The sequence below is a fragment of the Aotus nancymaae genome, unplaced genomic scaffold (genome assembly GCF_030222135.1).
Source record: "Aotus nancymaae isolate 86718 unplaced genomic scaffold, 86718_ANA_hifiasm-v0.15.2.pri h1tg000003l, whole genome shotgun sequence".
NCBI classification, from domain to species: Eukaryota; Metazoa; Chordata; class Mammalia; order Primates; family Aotidae; genus Aotus; species Aotus nancymaae.
In genome coordinates, this window is record NW_026988414.1 from 50,777,345 (window position 1) to 50,800,970 (window position 23,626).

Below are 23,626 nucleotides of genomic sequence, written 5' to 3' on the forward strand. Positions count from 1 at the left end.
CACCTATTGCTATATATTTTCCTCTAGAGACTGCTTTAAATGTGTCCCAGAGATTCTGGTATGTGGTGTCTTCGTTCTCGTTGGTTTCGAAGAACATCTTTATTTCTGCCTTCATTTCAGTGTTTATCCAGTCAACATTCAGGAGAAAGTTGTTCAATTTCCATGAGGCTGTGCGGTTCTGGGTTGGCTTCTGAATTCTGAGTTCTAACTTGATTGCACTGTGGTCTGAGAGACTGTTTGTTATGGTTTCCGTTCTTTTGCATTTGCTGAGGAGTGATTTACTTCCAATTATGTGGTCAATTTTAGAGTAGGTGTGATGTGGTGCTGAGAAGAATGTATATTCTGTGGATTTGGGGTAGAGAGTTCTGCAAATGTCTATTAGGTTTGCTTGTTCCAGGTCTGAGTTCAAGTCCTGGATATCCTTGTTAATTTTCTGTCTCGTTGATCTGTCTAATATTGACAATGGTCTGTTGAAGTCTCCCACTATTATTGTGTGGGAGTCTAGGTCTCTTTGTAAGTCTTTAAGAACTTGCCTTATGTATCTAGGTGCTCCTGTATTAGGTGCATATATATTTAGGATCGTTAGCTCTTCTTGTTGCATTGATCCTTTTACCATTATGTAATGTCCTTCTTTGTCTCTTTTGATCTTTGTTGCTTTAAAATCTATTTTATCAGAGATGAGAATTGCAACTCCTGTTTTTTTTGTTCTCCATTTGCTTGGTAAATCTTCCTCCATCCCTTTATTTTGAGCCTTTGTTTATCCTTGCTTGTGAGGTGGGTTTCCTGGATACAGCACACTGATGGGTTTTGACTTTTTATCCAATTTGCCAATCTGTGCCTTTTGATTGGGGCATTTAGTCCATTTACATTTAGGGTTAATATTGTTATGTGTGAATTTGATCCTGTCATTTTGATGCTAGCTGGCTGTTTTTCCCATTGGTTGATGCAGATTCTTCATTGTGTTGATGCTCTTTACCATTTCGTGCATTTTTGGAGTGGCTGGTACTGGTTGTTTTTTTCTATGTGTAGTGGCTCCTTCAGGAGCTCTTGTAAAGCTGGTCTGGTGGTGATGAAATCTCTGAGTGCTTGCTTGTTCTCAAAGGATTTTATTTTTCCTTCACTTATGAAGCTTAGTTTGGCTGGAAATAAAATTCTGGGTTGAAAGTTCTTTTCTTTAAGGATGTTGAATATCGGCCCCCACTCCCTTCTGGCCTGTAGGGTTTCTGCTGAGAGATCTGCTGTAAGTCTGATGGGCTTCCCTTTGTGTGTAACCCGACCTTTCTCTCTGGCTGCCCTTAGTATTTTCTCCTTCATTTCAACCCTGGCGAATCTGATGATTATGTGCCTCGGGGTTGCTCTTCTAGAGGAATATCTTTGTGGTGTTCTCTGTATTTCCTGGACTTGAATATTGGCCTGCCTTGCTAGGTTGGGGAAGTTTTCCTGGATAATATCCTGAAGAGTATTTTCCAGCTTGGATGCATTCTCTTCGTCACATTCAGGTACACCTATCAAACGTAGATTAGGTCTTTTCACATAGTCCCATATTTCTTGTTGACTCTGTTCATTCCTTTTTACCCTGTTTTCTCTAATCTTGCCTTCTCGTTTTATTTAATTGAGTTGATCTTCGACCTCTGATATCCTTTCTTCTTCTTGGTCAATTCGGCTGTTGAAACTTGTGCATGCTTCGCGAAGTTCTCGTGTTGTGTTTTTCAGCTCCATCAATTCGCTCATATTCCTCTCTAAGTTGTCCATTCTCGTTAACATTTCGTCAAGTCTTTTTTCAAGGTTCTTAGTTTCTTTGCATTGGGTTAGAACATGTTCTTTTAGCTCACGGAAGTTTCTTATTATCCACTTTCTGAAAGCTGATTCTGTCATTTCATCACGCTCATTCTCCATCCAGTCTTGTTCCCTTGCTGGTGAGGAGTTGTGCTCCCTTGTAGGAGGAGAGGTGTTCTGGTTTTGGGTGTTTTCATGCTTTTTGCGCTGGTTTCTTCCCATCTTTGTGGATTTATCCACCTATCGACTTTGTAGTTGCTGTCTTTCTGATTTTGGTAATTTTAAGTCTGTAGTAGCTGAACTCATAAACCCCCTTTTCTTCCCTCTAGGTGGTCTGTCCCAGGGAATTAGGGCGTTACGATTTTCCACTGTTGCAATGGTTTTCCCTGCCCACAAGGTGGCAGCCTAGTCACACTCAGCCTGCAGAGGCTTCGTTGAGCTGCTGTGGGCAAATTGTCCTGGGAACTGCAGGGTGTTTCCCGGTGGGTGACGCCCCTCCTCCACAGAGCTGGACCGTCCCGTGTTCAGCCGTGTTTCTGGAGGCGTCCTCTTTGCCCAGGAAACTCTTGGGTTGAGTCCCAGCCTCAGCTCCCCTTGCTTGCCCAGAGGGGATCCGGTCTCGCTCACTCTGCACAAGGGGCCGCTGCTCCCTGCCTCGGGTGCAGGCAGAGCATCCGCGCCAGTCCAACCAGCGGCAATGGCAACCTGTGAATCTCCTGGTCTGTGGGCAGTAAAAATCCGCTGCCCTGTGAGCCGCTGCATCAGCCAAAGCAGCGGTTCTGAGATTTGTGGCGCGCCCTTGCCAGGGAGTGTCCTGGCTTGAATCCCTGCTTCAGCTCCCCTTGCTGGCTCAGAGGTGATTCAGTCTCTCTCGCTCTGTACGTGGATCCGCCGCCCCCCACCTCAGGGCGTAGGCCGAGCGGCGCGCCGCTCCGCTCAAACCAGCAGCGCTGGTGACCCGTGCGGCTCTTCCTCCTGTTAATCCCCTGGTCTGTGGCCAGTAAAAATCTGTCTGGAAATGCGGCGTCCACTCACCCTCTGCGCCTTCTTTCGGAGCTGCGATCCCGACTTCCTCCTAATCGGCCATCTTGAAACCCTCCTCCCAACCCTTATTCTTTTATTAGCTTCATTAATGTATTCTTGCAATTACACAATAAAGTATGTGCAGAAAATAGTCTAGAGGCATATATGACAAAAATGTCAGTAATTAACTCTGGGTGGTGGAGTACAGATGATTGTAATTTTATCTTTATATGTTTCTGTATATGTGGGATGTCCCAAAGTAAAAAACTGTGCAGTTAAATAAACCTACTAAAACTTTTGATAACTTAAATAATTTTTAATAACTATAATTTCCCATTTGACAAATATAAGACAAAAAGTTTATGTAAATAACCAAATCAACTAACTGTACTGATCAAATGCTACAGACACACAGGAGTAGCCTGTGTTCATCTTAAACTGTGTGGTTGGTGTCGGTTGCAGATCCTGCATGCATGCTACTGATACCTCTGCTCAGCTCTAATAGTTGTGAGCGCCTGCCTTTTCTTCGTTTTTCTCTTTTTAAAAATCTTTTCTTTAGGGATAATTTTGACTCGTAAGAAATTGCAAAAACAGTGCACCATTCCCATGTACCCTAATGATAACATCTGACAGAACATTAGCATATTACCATTTCATTCTCTGAAATGTTACCAAAAATATCTATCCATGGGATACAGTTTAAAAATAGTGCACCATTCCCAGCTTACCCTAATGATAACATCTGACATATCATTAGCATGTTACCATTTCATTCCATGTAATGTTACCAAAAATATCTATACATGGGATACAATTTTACTGAAACTTCCTCTTTTTTTACCTGACACCAGCACCCTCCCTCAAAATAATTTAGGCCAGTATTTCTCAGAGTTCTTCAAAATATTTATTAAGTACTACTGATGGTTAAGGAGGAAGCAGCACATATTCTAAGGCCAGTTAGACTGAGGAAGTGTTGGGTGGTATTTTTTTTTTTAATTGAGGAATGTCTCAAAATCTCTACCGTGTTAACATGTGTTTTGAAACTCTAAGAGGAAAATATATGCACCATTTTCCAAGTTCATTTGTCTAGCACCCACATTTGCAGCTAGGCAGACAAATGTATTTTGAGGTAACATTTTAAGAAACATTGTAAATTCTTCCTCTGTAGGCATGATAAAGTATACCATGGATGAACATTCAACAAGTCATGCTGCTGTAAGCACCTTGCCAACTTAATCTTTTAGCAGATTTCTATATTAAAGTAGGTTTAGCAAAAAGATTTAGCAACTATTACAAAACTATTATTAACAAATTCAAATGTCCTACAACTATGAAGACATACATACACATCCCTGTAACAACTTGAGGAAAACCTTCATGATGCCCTCTTTTTTTTTAACAGCATTTGCCATCTATCAATCACTGCCTTATTTTGAATCATTTGGCACTTATTCCACCAAGCTGCCTTTTGACTTATCCATCTATTTCCCATATGTGCTGAAAATATATCTCATGATGCTCTTTATAGGTAAGTGGTTTTTTGGTCTTGTTTTTGCATTTTTCCTGTGCTTTTTGGTTAGTGCTTGCCATCTACCTTAATATACAGGTTAGTAAACATAGGAGAGACCAAAGAGGAAGCCTGACATGATGAACTAGATCTTGTTAGTAAAGCACCTGGAGGTTATAATGGTTATAATGCTTTTTGCAGGGCATCATGGGATCAATCATATGTTACACTTTCACTGTACAAACAGGAACAATTTTGCCATCAGAAAATATAGCTGCACTGTGTATGAGATATAGAAGTTTTGACCATGTGCACAGGTATCTACAAATAAAGCCTAGATGTCAAACTAAGAAGAATTGCCTATTTCTGATTTTTCCATTTTGTTTCTTGTTTGTTTGGCTTTTCACACTGGCACTTCTATCAGGCAAATGGGAGTTGGTGTTAGAAACTCAAGACAAATGTATGAAACAAAAACTTGCCCTTGAATAAATTTGAACTTTAAAGTTAATGGTTTTTCAGGCAATTGGGGAAAAAAACTTTATTAAATTTTTGTTTTCCCAGCTCTAACCATCACAAATCTCCAAAATAATGATTATCTCTAGAAGGTAACAGATGCGAAATATAAAAACAATACAGAAAAGACAAAAATGGGAGTCTTTAGAGAGAGATGGAAAGAGCTACCCTAAAGAAAGGAAGACAATTGCTTGCATTAAAAGTAGGATAGAAGAGTTTGATTTACCTCTCTTTCTGCATAAAATCTGGATACTGTAAGCGTTCCTTCTTCACATCTCCCTTGAGAGTGTCTTCTCCCTGGAATTCGGGCAGCACTCTGTATTTTAAAATCATTGTTCCTTCCAGAGAAATAGATAACCTTGCTTACTTTTGCAACTTCTTTTTCCACGTTAGGTATGTATTTTACCTATAGTCATCTATACTCAGAAAGAAGAGACATCCTTGGAATCTTTCCCATTAAAAAGAAGAAAATGTGAAGTACAGCATTCCAGTGTGACATGAGAAGACACGGGCTGTGGATTCAGCTGCAGTAAATACAACACAGGAAGTATTCCAGTGGAAAAATACCTTTTATTTGATAAAAATCCATTACCTGAAATAATTGCACACACCCCCAAAACTCTAGACATAACAGACTGTTTTTCACACATTGTATTTTTAAGACATAGATATTTTCCATACCTTGCTTCACCAAAATTCCTGTTTTATTTGGATTTTATACAAGTTATACTTAAATTGTATGAAGTCTGATTATTTTCCTGTAAGGTTAATGAGAAATAGAAGATTAACTGCAATAGATTTAATTAAATTAAGAAACCAAACTTGATAACCTAAATTACACGTATTTTTTTTTGACTTCCGACTCCCAAAATAGATATATGGCGGGGGGAGTGATGGAAAATATATTCCACAGTTGACTAGAGTAACATATTTTATAGACAGATGTCTGTCTTCAGAGCTAATAATTCAATACTCACCCTAAACATTAGATATGTTTAGAAAATTAAATATCTTTCCAAGCCCTATGTCTTAGTTCAGGTTGCTGTAACAAAACACCATTAACTGAATGGCTTAAACAACAGCAACACTTATCACAGTTCTGGAGGCTGGGAATTCCATTCAAGATCAAGGCACTAGCTAATGCATTTCCTGGTGAGGGCCCTCTTCCTGGTTTGCAGATAGATGCCTTGCTGTGTCCTCACATGAGACAGAGATCTACTCTCGCGTCTTTTACAGTGGCACTAATCTCATTCATGAGGACTCCACCCTCATGACCTAATTACCTCCCAATGGCCCCACCCCCAAATACCATCATATTAGAGGTTAGGGCTTACCACATGAATTTTGGGGGAACACAAAGATTCAGTCCATAGCATTCTGCACCTGGCCTTACAAAATTAATGTCCTTCTCACATGCAAAATACATACATTCCATCTCAACAGCCTCAAAATTCTTAACTCATTCCTGCATCAACTCTAAAGTCCAAAGTCTCATCTAAATCAGATGTGGGTGAGATTCAAGGTACAATTCATCCTGAGGCAAAATTCCTTTATAGCTGTGAACCTGTGAAATGAAACAAGTTATATGCTTCCAAAAATACAATGGTGGGCCACACAAAGGATGGACATTCCCATTCCCAAAGCAAGAAACAGGAGAGAAGGAAGGTGTAATGGGTCCCCAACAAGTCCAAAACCTAGCAAGGCAAACACCATGAGATCTTCAGGCTTGGGAATAATCCTCTTTGGCTTGATGTTCTGGCTTCAGGACCCAATGAGGCAGAGGTATTGCCCCCAGGACAATGTCGGAGGAGGACAACCCCTATTATCACCAGGCAGAAGCTGTCAGGCCTGTTGAAAAACCACAGCAATGACTGCCCCTTTTGAAACTGAGGAGGTACAACTGATGTTCTCTGAATCACCTTTCAAGGTCAGTCTTTCCTTTTCTTGAAGAATAGTGTACATTCACAGCTGAATAGCTCTATGTTCCCAAATCTAACAGCCTTCCTTCATTTTGTCCCATCGCCATTTTTTTTAATAAAACTGGCAGTGTTCCTGCTGGGATGGCTGATTAGGTCTGTGGTTCACACCCACACAAATCTAAGTGGATGATTTGTCTGCTACACCGTTAGTGTTCTCTTCCAAACAAGTTTTATCTTTTTGTAATGCAGACAGACTGATAATTTCCCAAACCTTTAAGTTCTGGTTCCATTTTGGTTAACAAGTCTGTCATGTTTTAATTTTTACTTTAAGCAGTTCAAGGCACTTCTTCAACACTGGCTGGAGATCTCTTCAGTTCAATATCGAATTTCATGCCTCAAAATTGTAACTTCCACAAAACACTAGAACATGAACACAATCATCCAAGTTCTTTGGCACATTATAACAAAGATCACCTTTCTTTCAATTTCCCATAACAGGTTCCTCATTTTCATTTGAGACGTCATCAGCATGGCCTTTATTGTCCATGTCTACCAATATTCTATTTTGTGGTGATTTATGTATTCTCTAAGAAGATGGAGGCTTTCTTTCCCACCCTATTTTCTTTGAGTCCTCACTAAAATCAACTCTGTCAATCCCTTCATGGCAATATTGGCTTTTTCTAGCATGTACCTCAAAACTCTTCCAGCTTCTATCTGTTACCTAACTTTGAAGCTGCTTCCACATCTTTGTGTATTGGTTATAGCAGCACGCACTTCTTGGTACCAACTATCTTAGTCACCTTGGCTGTTATAACAAAATACCGTAAACTGGGTGCTTCAGACTAATACATTTCTCACAGTTCTAGAGGCAGAGAAGTTGAAGATAAAGGTGCTGGCTAGTTAAGTTCCTGATGAGGTTTCAAGGTGCTAGCTGATTCTTCCTCATGGTTTGCAGATGGATGCCTTCTTGCTATATCCTCACATGGTGTAAAGATATACCGTCTCTCCCATGTTTCTTATTGTAAAGGTACTAATCCCATTTATGAAGGTTCCAGTTTGAAATGCTGGAACACTGGAGATCTGCAACATACGAATTTAGGGGGGGACACCAGCATTCAGTCCCTAGTGCTCTGATAGAGTATTCATTAATATCATGTGTTCATTAACATCTTCTAAGTTATTTGGGCTTTGATGCCTTAAAAGACGCCCCTGGCCAGGCATGGTGGTTTACACTTGTAATCCCAGCACTTTGAGAGGCTGAGATGGGCAGGTCACTTGAGGGCAGGAGTTCAAGACCAGCCTGGCCAACAAGGTGAAAACACATCTATACTAAAAATACAAAAATTAGCTGGGTGTGGTGGCACATGCCTGTAATCCTAGCTACTCAGGAGGCTGAGGCATGAGAATAGCTTGAGCCTGAGAGGCAAGGGTTGCAGTGAGTGGAGATGGAGCCACTGCACTCCAGCCTGGGTGACGGAGTGAGACTGTCTCAACTACAGCAAAAAAAAAGACCCTGATGAAAATAGTAAACCTGCAGCAAATACACAAATAATGCCCCAATTCTGTATTATTTTTAATTTTAAAAATCATGACACACACATATATTACAGGAAGATAAAAGGTATAAAAATATAGTAAATACTTTTTAAAAAAGGAAATTAGTGTTTTGGATTATCGCTGAATTATTATTGCTAATTAACGTAAGTCATATGTCCTCACAGTTTTGAAAAATGCTTTTTTTGAAGATCTAAAAAATGTGTGAATAACTGATAATCATTGCTATATCACTGATGTATCACTCAATTTTTGGTAAATAATTATAAAGACCTTATCTAGTAACTATATAAAAAGGTATTAAATATATTGTGGTGTAAGAATGGGATAACAAAAATGTAATTTTAAAAATGGATAACTTATTTCCTCTAAAGAAAACATTTTAAAAGAAAGAATTAGGCTACTTGAAATCTTTATAAAATTGGATTTTTAAAAATTATCCTTTTAAAAAGCTACATTTTATTTTGCTCTTATATTTATCTTCTAAATTTCAGAAAAATTACTAAAAGTTTTAATATGCAAGGAGAACAAAAACTCTTTGCAAATTTTAGGTGAGTTAATCTTAATCACTCCCAGTAAAGATGGCTACTTACACTCCCTAAATACATCCACAATCAGTCACTAAAACAAAGAGAGTTAGAGAAACTACACTTTACTGGGTCATTATAATAAATTAAAATTTCATTATTAAATAATGCTTTAATTTTTTAAACCAGTTTACCTTAAAAACGTCTTAAAATTGGAAACCAAAAGAAACACGTGAATTTATACTTATTTTAATTTTAAAAGAGAAATGAGGATTGACAGTAATTTGAGATATCTGCAACAATTGTAATATAAAAAGATCTGCTGTTTCCTTTGGTGACAGGCACAATTGTTGACATTACTGTGGTTGGTTGCCTATTTCATAGTTGAAAGGAATACTAAACTTCATTATCAATTAGTGAGAATAAAGGAGTAATTTCTTTTTCCACTCAAGTACATGTTCCCCAGGTTAAGAAACCCAACATAGTAAAGTCAATACAGTAAATATCTGGTTAATTAGATGTTACCAAGACTGCAAAGTTGATTTCTTTGCCTGTCTGTCTTAACTGTATGTTCACCAAATCCCTATTTCATTTTGTACAGTGTCGACAAAGGCTTAGTTTCTCAAATCTAAGTAACATAGATGAAATAGGAACCATGAGATATTTTGAAAACACATCTAAGACAACTTTTTTCTGCATTTTTTCTATTGTGGTAAAATGTAAAATATACCATCTTAATCATTTTTAAGTGTGCAATTCAGTAGTAGTGATTTATATTGTGCAACCGTCACCACTATCCATCTCCAGATCTCTTTTGACCTTGCAAAACTTAAATCCCAGACTCATTAAGCAATGGTTCCTTATTCTCCTGTCTGTCTGCCCTGTCCCTGGCAACCACCAATCTTTTTGTCTCATGGTTTTGATTGCCCTAAGTGTCTTATATAAATGTAATCATACAGTATCTGTCTTTTGTAATTGGCTTATTTCACTTAACATAACGTCCTCAAGCTTCCTCCAGGTTGTATATGTCAGAATTTTTTCCTTTTTGAGACTGACTGACAAGGAGGGAATTACTTCTGTCATTTTGTTAATTGTTTTCTACGTAGCTTAGCTTTTTTGTCCCTCATTTCCTGCATTACTGTCATCTTTTGTGTGTAGTTTACTTTTTTAGAGTGAAACATTTAAATATCTTTCTCAGTTCTTCTGTGTATATTCTGTAGCTGTTTTCTTTGTGGTTACCATGGGATGACATTTAATATCCTGAAGCTAATTTGGATTTATACCAGCTGAACTTCAAAAACATACAAAAATTCTGCTCATTACATCTCCATCAGTCACTCCTTTAAGTTTCACAAAATTATATACACTGTGTGCAAAATCAATTTTTAAAAATGCATTAGTCTCTATGTAAAAACAAAAAGTGGAGTCACAAACCATTGTTACAAAAGTACTAGATTTTATAATTGCCCATGTATTTTTCTTTACTGAGATCTTTATTTCTTCATGTGGCTTTGAGTTGCTGTTAAGTGTCTTTCCATCAACCTGAAGGACTCCTATTAGCATTTCTGGCAGGGGCAGGTCTAGTGGTAACATACTCTCTCAGCTTTTGTTTATCTGGGGGTGTCTTAATTTTTCTCTCACGTTTGAAGAATGGTTTTGCCAAATACAGGAAATGTGGTTGATGTATTTTTTTCCTAATACTTTCAATATATGAGCTCACTGCCTTCTGGCTTCCCAAGTTTCTGATGAGAAATCTGTTGATAATCTTATTATCACTTATATGTGATAAATTGATTTTTTCATGCTACTTTCAAGATTCTCTTTTTGTCTTTGGCTTTTGACAGTTTGTATGGATCTCTTTAAATTTACTGTACTTGGAGTTTGTTGGTCATTATCTGGCTGTTCTTCAGATATTCTCTCTGTCCCTTACTTTCTTCTCTCTTTTCCTTCTGGGACCCTCACAATGTGTAGTTTTGCTTGATGAATCCCATGGATCCTTATACCCTGTTCACTTTCCTCCAATTTTTTTCCTATTCCTCAGACTCTAATAATTTCCATTGTCCCATTTTCATGTATACTGATTCTTCTGCTGCTCAAATCTGCCTTTGAATACCTGTTGTGAGTTTTTCATTTCAGTTAACATGCTTTCTAGGTCCTGAAATTTTTGGATCATCTTAGATTTTCTCCATATTGACTTTGTTCATCCATTGTTTTCTTGACTTTTTCCATATGCTCTTGGGTTTTTTAAAAAACATCCTTAAGGCAGTTGTTGTAGAGTCTTTACTAGATCCACCATCAAGTCTTTTTCAGAGATAGTTTTTGTTTTCATCTGAAAGGGACATACTTTCCTGTTTCTCTGTACTTTTTTTTTTTTTTTTTGCTGAAAACTGAACTTCAATCTAATAATATGGTAACTACATCTCACTAAGGTCCCTAAGTTAATGGTTTTCTTAAAACTATTCCTTACTTTTCCTGCCTTGAACAAGTTGACAAATGTGAAATCTGTATTTCTTTCAAAAATACAAATAGATAGAATCTTACAATTATTTAAGTTTACATAAGAAAACATTTTAATTAAGGTCAAAATATGCTAAAATTATCTCCCTTTACCCAGTATCTATCTTCCACTCATTTATTATTGCTTTGTGATAATTATCATGTTTCCCTTTGGTGCAGATAATTCTAATATTCTTCTTCTGGTCTGAGTCATATGCTCATGTTGATATGACACGTTTCTCCAGGGTAGTGTTCAGATTGTATGTTCAGGTAGCAACAGCCATAATTAACAAGGTCACCTGTTTAGAATGCAGATACCAGGACTCCACTAAAGATATGTTGAATCAGAAGCTCTGGGAATAAGCTCAGGATCTTACCTTTTGATAGACTCCTCAAATGAGCCTCATGCACAGAAATGTTTGAGAACCACTGCTGTTGAGTCTAAATTATTTCAGCTTTGGACAGAAAACTGCTGTAAGAACTACTTACATAAAAGCCACCAATGTTTTCAGAACTGAGATGACTTTTTATGGCTTTAAAAATCCTTAAATAGTAGTTCTGAACATGTTTTTAACATACCAAATAAGAATTGCTAACTAGTTTATTTTTGCTAAAGTTAGCTAGAGTTTTAAACCTAATCTAAAATAAGGTTAATTCCATATGGAAGTCAATTAGTAAGAATATGCCTTAACTCATCACATAAATGTAGGTGTCTATTGTGTACTTCATGGTATTCAGCTGAATGATGGGATCTTGTGAAAGATAATGTGGTCTAGAGTTAAGAGCACTAGTTTTGATTGAGATCAAGCTGCAGTATTTACTAACTGAATGAGTCTTTGAATTCCAGTTTCCTTAGGTGCTTAAAGTTACTGTGAAGAGCAAATGAAATATGGTAAATTAAACTTCTGCAAATTGTAAAGAGCTTTGTAGAGAAGAACTGAATTTATAACATTCAGTTCTTATTTCATGACAGTTTGCTGATTTAAATTCTGACCTTAAATTCTATGAGAGCAGGGATGACACATTTTGTTCAGTTTGTACCCCCAGAAACTTGTATAGTGGCACATAATAGACACCCATAATTAACTCTTACCTTTCAAGAATACCACCACTACATCTAAAAATATATTTTAAGAATTCTATCAGATTAATTAGGTAATGAATTTCAGTTGTATCTCACAGGGTACCTTATATTTAGAAGACATAAGTTTGTTTTTTTCTTTCAACATATATAAGTATCTTAACATGCTACTTCTAGAATGTTTTAATTGTTAAGAACAATTTCTTAAACTTCATCTTCCCAAGTCCCCACATACATGTCAGGAATGTGTTCAAGCATTACAGCTACTATTTGCAGTGAAACATGCAAAAGTGACATTTCAATAACATTTTATAACTTATAAACTATATTTTTATATTCTTTCTTTTAACCTCATAGCTACTTTTTGAGGTAGATCATTTTATCCAAAAAATAAAACCAAACCTCAAGGAATCATCATTTTTATTCAGTTTCATATTTAATAATTTAGCTGGAAATTATCTCACAAGTTCCCTATGTTTGACAAGAATCAGATGCTAAGTTGTAGTTTTAAAGATTTTTTTTTACTATTTATGAAGATTAACAGATTCAATGCAAAACCCACAACTTTTTATAAATACTATATATATCACATTTAAGATGAGATTTTAGAGTTTCCAGGATCACAGTAAAACATTTCCCCCAGAAAATATAAAAGCATGTCACCTCAACCAGGACTACAGCAGTGATGACACACATATATAAACAAAGAGGATGTTGCTGGGTGTCTTTCCACAAGAGTGATGAAGAATGTGAATGGTTCCAGCTACACTCTGTCCCCTAGTTCCATTTGAAGTGGTTCCTATGAATAGGCTGGCTGGGTCAGAAATACAAACTCACCAAACAGATACCTACCCTACAACTCAGGCTTAAATGAAGGCCCCATCTCTTTACCAAATGATCAGATTTCTCTTCTAAAACAGCAATTTACTAAGGTGTTTGCTAAACCTCTAAAACTGCTGCTTGCTTTTGAAGTTAGTAAGTTACTTCAAGATAGTAACTGAATCCCTAAATCTGACTCCTTATATAATTACAATACCATTATCTTTGGTTAAAATCATTTTGGAGACATTAATGTCTCCCAATTAACTTCAAAAAAAGGTTATTAACAGCCTTTTGGTTACCATGGAGCCATTACATTACAAATGAAACACAAAGAGGATTTTAGGCACTTGCATGGATCCCAACATCTGTTCCAAACGTACACTTTTCAAATGAAGAGTCAGAGTGTTTAGATAGTTCTGAGAGCCCCATCAGGGCCCAAACCCCACACATTAATTTGTTAGTACATCTCAGCATGCTATTTGTCTTGGCCACTTAGATGATGACTTGTAAGGAAACTTTTCATAAAGTTAGGAACTGGCGTAAAAATGCAGAGACTTCTGGTTTCTGGAGGACAAACTGAAAAATCCTAAGGGAATAATTTAATTCTCACCTGAGGTCATATAGATAAGAGAAAAGGTATTATTATTCTGGTGATCTATATCTTAGAATGTTTAGATGTGAGAACCTTTGAAGTTTTGAATTTAGAATCTTTAGAGGTTCCCATGAATAAGAAAATCCTACAAATCTTTTACTCAAGCCTGCTCAGATAAAAAGTGATAACTGCAGAAAAAAAGAAGAAACATATCTTATTTCCTCCCTTTTGTACTCTTCTGCTTCCCTGTCAAGGGCAGGAGCAGGGACAAGGTTTGGAGGAGAAGAAACTGGGCTGAATTGACATGGGCAGTCCGGGGCTAGAGGACCAGCCTGATTCCTCATCCCTTTACTTGGGCATTGACAATCTCTGGCTGCTGACTCAAAAACAAAAAAAAGACCATGCAGAATAGTTCTTCAGTGCTCACTTCCTCTTCACTACTTGTTTGCCATTCATGTTGCAAGCTGGCCCAGGAATCTGAAGTCCTTCAACCCATGAAAACCTACTCATTTACACTACAGACCTAAACTTCTCAATTCCAGAGGCCTGCCTATATGAGGCAGAGTTTATCTGACTATAGCAATCTACATTAAGCACTAATGAGGTTTGATCCTCTGTGGGAGTTTTCATCTTAAAGTGGGTGCTGATGAGCCTGGTGCATAGAAAGAGCATTGGGTTCTGGAACCTTAGCTCTAGGGGAAGCTCTGCTGCTTAACTAGCTGTGTTTATACCATTTTAAAATAGAAAATGCCTCACTGTGGTATTGTTGCAAGAGTTAAATAATATAACTGAAAGCTCAGCTGTTCTGTCATTTTGCTATTTGTTTTGTATCTGCTTTATAGCTACTTCCTTACTTCCTGCATAATTGTCATCTTTTGTGCTTTTTTTGCCATGAAGCATTTAAATACCTTTGTCATTTCCTTTTGTGTATATTCTGTAGCTGTTTTCTGATACCTACTAGTAATGTCAGATGAATCTCAACCTTTCATCAGTAGGAAACGTGAGAAAATGTTTATGGATGGGGAGAGGGAAGCTAGTTTCTATTGTAAATTTTCTATCTATCTATCTTCTTCACTTCCTTCAAAATCATTTTCCTCTAGCCTAACCTCTATGGAACTAATATATTTGGAAAACAAAACTAGTAAAGCTATTTTTAACATAAGTGGCAGGGGAATGCTAAAAGCTCCATGGTGCTTGTGCAGCACCAGGCACTGTGCTATGACATGACAGACTCTATGACATGACAGGCACAAAGGTACATTATTTCAGCGGCATAATTTTTCTTCCAGCGATCCCATATATGTATGCAGTATGCATCAGTATGTTTATATGACTGGCTAAACAAAGAGCCCTGAGAAGAGTAATCAGCAAACTGACCAAAATTTAAATGCTGACTGAGTCTCAAGCCATTGAGTAAAATGCAACCCTTGAGAATATCATCTCAAAACTTCTTTTACCTTAGTCCACTAGTCACGCTGATTAAGAAAGAGATTTGTTCTTATTTTAAAAAACTGATCTTCAGGGGAGATACTGGTCATTTTGTTTTGCCAGCCCAGCATCCCATCTTCTTTCTTCTGGAGGAAACCCAGTTCAGGTGGTTTGGGTGGGGCTGCCTTGGCCCCTCTGTCCAGAGACTTAGGAGTGGACATATGACCCAGGCCTGGACAACTAGAATTCCCCACCTCCCTGGGCCCAGATACTTGCTCAGAGACTCACATATGACCCACTTCCCTGGGCCCAGAGATCCAATCTGAACCAGCGTCCTCCTGTTGCTTTTGCTGTGTCCGTGGGCAAAGACAGACATTTTTTCTTTCCATTTGAGGTCTCTGGCAGACATCTTGCCAGCTACGTGGACTGATCCTGGGAGGAACAAAGCCTGATGGCATCACTTGATTCACTGGATGCAGCACTGTCAGATGAGATCTACTCTGAAATTTCTTAGTTTATGAACTCATCTTTGGCTGAAGCTATTTTGAATCGCAACTTTCACTTGCATTCAAGAGAGCAAAGCATAAGGAAATTATAGACACCATTAATGAATCTGATTTAGCTAATATTCAAGGTTATCCTTATTTAAATGTGTACAACAAGGAAATTTGTCTAACTCATTCAATAAATATCCTCATGGAGATTCATGGAAATTAGATCATAATGCCATTGTCACCAAGTGGTGCTGGCACCTTCTCCCATGCCTTAAAAGTCACACGCACAAAACTGACGATTATTTTACTAGAATTTAATGGAGAGGAGATAATATTCAAGTTTCACAAAGAAAATCTCCACATTGAACTCTAGCCAAATAAAGAAAACCCAAGTTCCTGTTTCAGTCTCAACTGGCCAGGGGACTGAAGCAATGCACTCCTCTCTTGGCAGGCATGTGTCAAGCTGTCAGTGATAGGGCCACCTTTTTATAACCCTTAACTTTCTGCATCATGTCTCAGCAATCCCAGGCCTGAATTCTGAAAAACTTCTTCCTCTTATATGGTTTTCCTCATCCAGCTGAGAATGCTGCTGGTTACTGCAAAACTGTTCACCAACCATACGCTCTGGTCCATACAGCTTTCTTCTTAAACTCTGGTAGAACTCTCAAGGACAACAGGGTGGCTAAGGGGACAAAAAATAGGTGTCACTGCATTTGAAAATGTCATTTTTATCAAAAAGGTGTCAGAACAAAATTGGGCTTTTCCTCACTTGGCTAATCTTCATGACTAAGGAGTCCCATCAAGCTTTTGGCAGAATTGTAACGGCAGAAAACCAATGTTGGGGGGAAAGTTTTTCTTTAAGTTCCCCTGCTAGAATTTAATGGGAAATTTTGCAGAATTAAAATAAAAGCTCCTTCTGGGATGCTGGTGATGGATTTTTTTTTTTTTTTCTTAATGAGTGTGCTGATTACATGGCTGTGTTCCCTTTGTAAAAATCTACTTACAACCTGTGCTCTTTTCTACGTGAATATGATACTTCCATTAAATGTGTACTTGAAGCTAAAAAACAATAACATGACCCTATAAGTAAAGTTAGGTTCATGTACTCAATGGAGCAAGTATGACTGTACTAAACTATATCTGAACATGTATTCACAAGTCCCTCAGGGATCAATTTAAAATAGGAAGTTCTGTGTACTTCCTTTAAATAACTTTTTATGTATCTTATTTTAGAATATTAATACAAATGTAATGAGATCGTATTTGAAATATTATAATGTGAAGGAATTAACTGTAACTCTTGTAAGTCAGGGTTACAAGATTATTGTATGTGAATCTAACAAGCCTACTATATAATCAAGGGAATATGAGCTTCCTTGACCCAAACGACTGCTTTCCTCATCCATGTGAATTGTTATCTTTGTGACCTAACAGAGAGTATGTTTGGAGCAACCAACGTTATTATGGCCATTAAAAATGAGTACAAACTCCCCAAACAGAGTAAGTCCTAGCAGCAAGTCTCGAGGGATGGATAAAGTAAAAATATGTTGAACAATAGCCCTGATTTTCAATGAGGTTCTGTGGTTTATCAGAATCATGTGGAAGCACTGTTCCATCACACACATGCCTCCCACCACTTTCAGGAGACAGATTAGAACCAATGAATTCTTACTTGTTTGGCAACCAACAAACTATACCATAGTAGTAGGTAAAACATGGATCATACTCTTAACTCCAGGCTGACCAGATAAATTATCACAGAATAGGCTAACAGGCAACTTTCTGAAGGTGAAAGTTTCAGTGTAGTATCTCACAGCATGTCAGAGATATCAGATGAATGGCAGCCGCTGGCAGGCTCCAGACCCCACAGGTCACCCAACATGGAGGACAAGAACAAGCTGTTGTAGGCCATTGGGCCAATGCCCTAATGACTTCTCAGATCTGTGTAAAATTATCTATATAAGTTTTACAGAAAGATCTGCCAAGTTTGTGGATCATATAATCATAGTTAACAAAGTCATCTTAATACCTGAAAGTATGGGAAGTGTCTAGTTTCCCTGGCAAAATACTATGCAGCTCATTAAAAGCACTAATTATAAAGCCAGTGTAAGAACAGATTTAAATGTTTGAAAAAGAATATTAAAAAAGGCAGTATTTGAACTATGTGCATTTTCAATTGTATAGGATTATCAATATGTAACATAACACACAGGGCAAAAACTTCTTATGGAAAATACAAAAATTGTCATTGGGCCATGGGACTCTGCATTTCTCCTTGCTGCTTTTTAGTTTTCTGAATTTTCATTAAAAAAATTTTACTATTACAATAAAACATTTTAAAACCATTCAAATAAATGCCAGATTTAAAGGGACTGTCATGCTTTTTAAGTCTACTTTCTGATAACAATGTGGCATTTTAAACAGTTCCAGATTAGCCCTTTCAGAAAACAATATAGATTGGGCATCCCTAATCTAAAAATCCAAAATCCTCCAAAATCTGAAACTTTTTGAGACCCAATATGACACCACAAGTAGAAAATTGCACACACAAGTACTTCACAAAGTACCTTGATTCATGTACACAATTACTAAAAATATTACACAAAATTACCTTCTGGCTATGTAGGTAAGGTATGTATGAAACAGAGACATCTCCTTATGTATATTCAAATGTACCCAAATCCAAAAACATCCAAAATCCAAAACACCTCTGGTCTCAAGCATTTCAGGTAAGAGATACTCAACCTGCCTCCCCTACATTGCCATTCTGCTCCACAGAAAACAATAATAGTTTTCCCGCTATGTTGAGCATAAAACACAGAAGTAATACCTTTCAAAAGATCCCTGGACTTTGCTGAGAGGGCTTCTTCAGGGCTTTCCATGATGCTGAATATCCAGTCAATAAACTAGGGTAAAAATGACCAGTGTCAATGAAGAGAATCCTACCATCAACAAGAGAACAGTTAGTCCCTTGGGCGCATACACACACACACACATGGTGATACTCCTCTCTCAGCCTCCAGAGTAGCTGGGATTACAGTTCTTAAACAATACCTTCCCCAGCTAGATAAGATGAGACAGGGAGCAAGCATAAGATATGGTAAAGTTGGACACAGCTCCTATTTAAATAACCTGGCAAAGTCAAACCTACTTCCCCGTCGAATACCCTGAGAGCTGAAACAGGTTTTAAGAGGGAGGTAGACATGGGCCCAGAGGGCCTCCTGTGTGCCAGGAACATTATCTCTCATCACTCTGAGGGGCCCAGAGAGATTAAAACCCTTGCCCATGTCCACTCTCAATGTATTGCAGCTTGGTCTAGGTTCCTAGGCTGGGCAGTAAATAGAAAACATGCCAGATATAGGACCCTGTTTCTGAAATGAAATATGTTGTGCCCAGATGGGTATGAAACAAAGTTGAAATGCAAGAGAAAAGGCATAAAATAATTGACTAGGTAGAGCCAAGCATGTTAACCATGAATAAATCCTGTAAATGAGGTAGGAACTTACAGTATGAGTTTGCCTGATCTCTCAGGATGCAGTCACAATTGTTTTTGAATTAGATACAGGGTAATTTCATCAATGACTGAATGCTGCCAGTCTTGGTTCATTAAAAGACACATACACTGGTGACAAGTAATAGGCATTTCAGCTTCACATATAGAAGCTAGGTTGAAGAAAGAGTAAAATAGGGAGAAAAAATATTCCTAATTTCCTGCTTTAATCAAAAATTTTTTTCTTTGTTGATTTTTTCTATTTTGTGCTATAATATCTTACTGGTAAGTAAACAAATGAAGCAATACAAATATATTAATGCAAGAGTTCTACAGTGTCATCTAAAGGGAACATGATATCCCAGTTCAGAAATAATGAGAGAAGACCACATTTTTTTATTTTTTTTGGAGACAGAGTCTTACTCTGTGACCCAGGCTGGACTGCAGTGGTGCGGTCTTGGCTCACTGCAACCTCCACCTCCTGGGTTCAAGCAATTCTCCTGCCTCAGCCTCCAGAGTAGCTGGCATTACAGGCACGTGCCACCACATCCATCTAATTTTTTCTATTTTTAGTAGAATGGGTTTTCACCATGTTGGCAGGTTGGTCTTGAACTCCTGACCTCAGGTGATCTGCCTCGGCCTCCCAAAGTGCTGGTATTCTAGGTGTAAGCCACTGCGCCTGGCCCAAATTTGATTTTAAAGGGGACATAAAGCACAAAATGTGGGGCAGCAATACTAATGCTTATCAGATTTAAGAAAAATAAAAGGCATTTTAGTTGAGACACTTGGTGGAGTGTGCATAGCTAAACTGTGGGTCTACAGTTCAGAAATGTTTTTAAAGATGAACAGATTTCAAGAATAAGCAACAAATAATTTTAAGCTTTTAAATTCATAAAAATCCAGTTTTGCTTAAATGAGATTCAAAAAAGAATCTTCCAACCAACTATACTAAGGACAGGTCAGAACCATTTAATGAGAAATACAGTATTTTCACATGCTTTGCAGAACAGCTAGTACAGCTGGGGAACCTCAATATTAAAAACCAAAAAATGTTTTCTTCTGGGTCATATGCTTTAACAATTCAAAGTAACACATGTTAACTTACACAGCCCCCAACATGATGCAATGTCATCTTCCCCTTCACCCAAGTCCTTCTCCTGCCCCGCCCCTACTCCAGAAGAGGAACTAGACTGAACAGCAAACTAAACAATTTGGGTTTTCCTGAGATCAAGGGTGATACTATTAGACCTTTACAAACCTCTGTTTGGCATCTAGCACAGGCTGGATGCCTGGAGCATGTCTGTGCAATGGAATAAACTATGGGGAACCTTAATGATGCTACAAGATCAATGCTCCCGATCCACATTTCCTGGCAGAAAACTTCGAGACCTACCCAGACATTGTTGATCAACTCCCTCCCTGGCTAATCACCACTGCATCTTACTTATTACACCCTTTTCAGTCCTGAATTTGCCTTCCTGTCTGTCCTCATCTTGAGATTCTGAGCTCTGAAACATACTCATCCTTTCCTCCCCAGGATCAAGAAAACATATGCCTTCAATGAATGAATGAAAGTATGGGCTTTTCCCTCCACCCCATCCCCAACTGTAATCAAGTTGCTGCCTTGTTGTTGTTTTTAATTAGCAGTTTCCCTGAGCCTGGGCTAGCCTCAATCTCTGAGATTCTGCATCTGGCTGAGATTTGGGGCTGAATAGGAAAGTCTGTGGTGTGATTCAACATGCACTACACTCCCACCTCCATACTACAGTACAAACTGCTGAAGAGACAATGGTTGCCTGCCCTACTAAGCAGGTGGCTGCCAGCCTTACCTTCTGGGTCTGTTCTTTCCATGGCTCTTTCTGCAGCATCAGAGGCATGCTACTGGGAAGGAGAGTGAGAACCTCCTGCAGAGTGACCCTGTGCATTGGACTCCTGCCAAGGAAGCTTGGTGCTGGCCCAGCCAGCCCATTCTCCTGATGCCATGGCAACCAACTGGCACTGAGACCGAGGAGGAGAGGGGTAGCGTGGTCGGCCCAGGCAACCACTGCGGCTGCAAATATCAGTAAAAAGAAGTCCAAAGCCTACGATGAAAATAGAAATGACGTTAGACCATGTTTCAACAGGTTAAAGTAACACATGTTCACATACACAGTCCCCATTGTGAGACAATGTCTTCTTCCCCTTCACCCAACCCGTCCCTCCTGCCCTACCCCCATCCAGAAGAGGAACTGAATAGTAAACTCTGTTGCCATGCTTAATGAAGAAACAATTTTGGGCATTAGAAGATTTTTGAGGTCCCTTTATGTGAAGGCAGAAGGTTCAACAGTTTCATTATTATTGTTCTAACATTTCAGGAGAACATAGTTTATTCAGTTCCTAATCATATCAAGATCTAAATAATCCCCTGTTTTGATGTTTTCAAAGAGCTTACAAAATGAAGAAATATTTACGGTTATGTGGACAAAACTAATTTTTAAAAATATGTGTAATCTGATTCCATTTTTGAACATGTCTTTCTTCACTTTTAAAAAAAGTGTTTTAAGACATGGGGTCTCAACTATGTTGCCCAGAGTGGTCTTGAACTCTTGAGCACAAGAAATCCTCCTGCTTCAGCCTCCCAAGTAGCTGGTACTATAGACATGAGCCATTGTGCCCAGCTTCTTCAGGCATTTTAAAAACCTGTCCAGGATCTATCCATTTAGATTTCATATTGATCTATACAATTATAGAAATGGTGATAACAGAAGCTACCTCTGAGTAGCTGGATTACTATGATTTAACCTACACTTCTTTCTGCTTATCTATTTTTCTCAGTATTTTAAGATTTTTGTAAGAAAACAAGTTAATAAAAACTTAGGAAATCAGAAGAAGGAGGACAGATCATGCAAGTTCAAAAAAACTTAAAAAGGTACTTCCTAAACTCTTAAAATTTCTAAACTCACAAATTAAAATTTCAAAATGACATACAACTCTTCAGAAAAACTGGGCAGAATATCAAAAACCATCCCAGGTTATGCAAATTTGACTTACATAGTAAACAGGATACTTATGAAGCATGCTACAGACAAAAATTCTACTATTACAAAATGCACAGCTGCCAGCTAAGTCAACACAATGAAGGAAAGCAGGAAAGAGCTGTCTTCATTTTATTTATTTATCTTTTATTTTTAAACTCACCCAAACCTAATACTAGTGGTTCTTACTTTTTTTGAGTCATAGGTAATTTTGCAGGTGTGATAAAATTTCCCCTTCAATATATACACACATGCACATAAGTATCGGCACACATATGGATTATTTGCATACACTTCAGAAACCTCTTCAAATCAGGAATTTTTAGCCATATGCTGGGCCAGTGTGGAGGCCACAGCCTTATATTCCCATATCCTTTATGGGATCAGTCCCAGCTACATAGGAGCTTGGGTTCTCTCTCTCCAGAGTGTCCTTTGTGTTCTGCCTGTCAAGAAACATATTTTGTTGAAAATATTTCTCCAAGGGCAGCGTTGGGTGTCTCTAAGAGCTTGGTAAGATTCCCCATTTTTTTGTGGCATTAGAGAATCATTAAGTGTGTCAAAAATGAAGAAAAGACAAGCTGCAAGCAGCAACATGTTCCTCTTTTGGGAGCATATATATTAGGTTGGTGCAAAAGTAATTCCAATTTTTTGCTGTAATGGCAAAAACCGCAATTACTTTTGCACCAACCTAATACAAGTTTTATATTTTAAGGAAGCTATAAACTCCTCCTCTAGATTGTACCTCATCAAGAGCCATATTCTGAACGGATGTTGACTGGTAAGCAACGTTTCTAATATAACCCATCAGTTCCAAGAGCCACTCCATTCTCTTCAAAACGCCTGAAATGAAAAGGGTATTTTCTTACTAGACCATGGTTTTCCTTTGAAATGTAAAACAGATCAGTAACAACTATCATAACTAAAGCAGAACACCTGGTGAGGATTCCATTAACCAGTTTCATGTTCCCTTGCAATACCCGAGACTTGTGACTGCCTGACAGAGAGTCCTTTGACATTATTCATCAGATAACAGTATTTTGGTTTTTAATTTTCAAAAGCCAATTTATTCTTTAAATCTCCGTGACCACTAGTGATAAAATGCATTTGTTGGAGTTTCCCTCTCAACATTAAACACACCAGGAGAAATCTGGCATGCCAACTAACGAGTCATGCTGAATTGCTGACAGTTGTTTTTATAGTTCTCCTTTGCTTAAGTGTTCCCAATTTATGCCAAATCACAGAGGAAACCTAACCCAAAGACACGTAAAATAAAAAACAGCCATACTTCCATTATCAGAAATACTGATGTTTTCTCTTTTAATTTTTTTTAAAAAGAGGATTCCTAGCAAAGTAAAGACTACTTAAGATGAGTTTCAAAATTTAGGAAGAC

The 23,626-nt window shown here is 38.0% G+C and overlaps 2 protein-coding genes across 10 annotated transcripts in view; one reads left to right on the top strand and one right to left on the bottom strand.

The window, feature by feature from the left end:
- HACD4 (3-hydroxyacyl-CoA dehydratase 4) overlaps positions 1-18,104 on the top strand; it is a 48,831-nt gene extending 30,727 nt beyond the window's left edge. Inside the window, exons 6-8 of one of the 2 annotated variants that reach the window (XM_012450003.2) lie at positions 4,202-4,327; positions 5,213-6,746; positions 15,633-18,104. In XM_012450003.2, coding sequence (XP_012305426.1) covers positions 4,202-4,327; positions 5,213-5,295 — 209 coding nt within the window. In that variant the 3' untranslated portion in view covers positions 5,296-6,746; positions 15,633-18,104. Of the gene's footprint in view, positions 1-4,201; positions 4,328-4,507; positions 4,624-5,212; positions 6,747-15,632 lie in introns of those variants that run through there. The other variant, XM_012450002.2, reaches the window with a different exon arrangement.
- FOCAD (focadhesin) overlaps positions 12,800-23,626 on the bottom strand; it is a 315,851-nt gene continuing 305,024 nt past the window's right edge. For all 8 annotated transcript variants that reach the window (XM_012449997.2, XM_064381096.1, XM_012449998.2 and 5 more), the window contains 4 exons: positions 22,979-23,076; positions 21,052-21,303; positions 18,563-18,638; positions 12,800-16,414 (listed from right to left, as the gene is read on the bottom strand). In XM_012449997.2, coding sequence (XP_012305420.2) covers positions 16,341-16,414; positions 18,563-18,638; positions 21,052-21,303; positions 22,979-23,076 — 500 coding nt within the window. In that variant the 3' untranslated portion in view covers positions 12,800-16,340. The remainder of the gene's footprint in view (positions 16,415-18,562; positions 18,639-21,051; positions 21,304-22,978; positions 23,077-23,626) is intronic.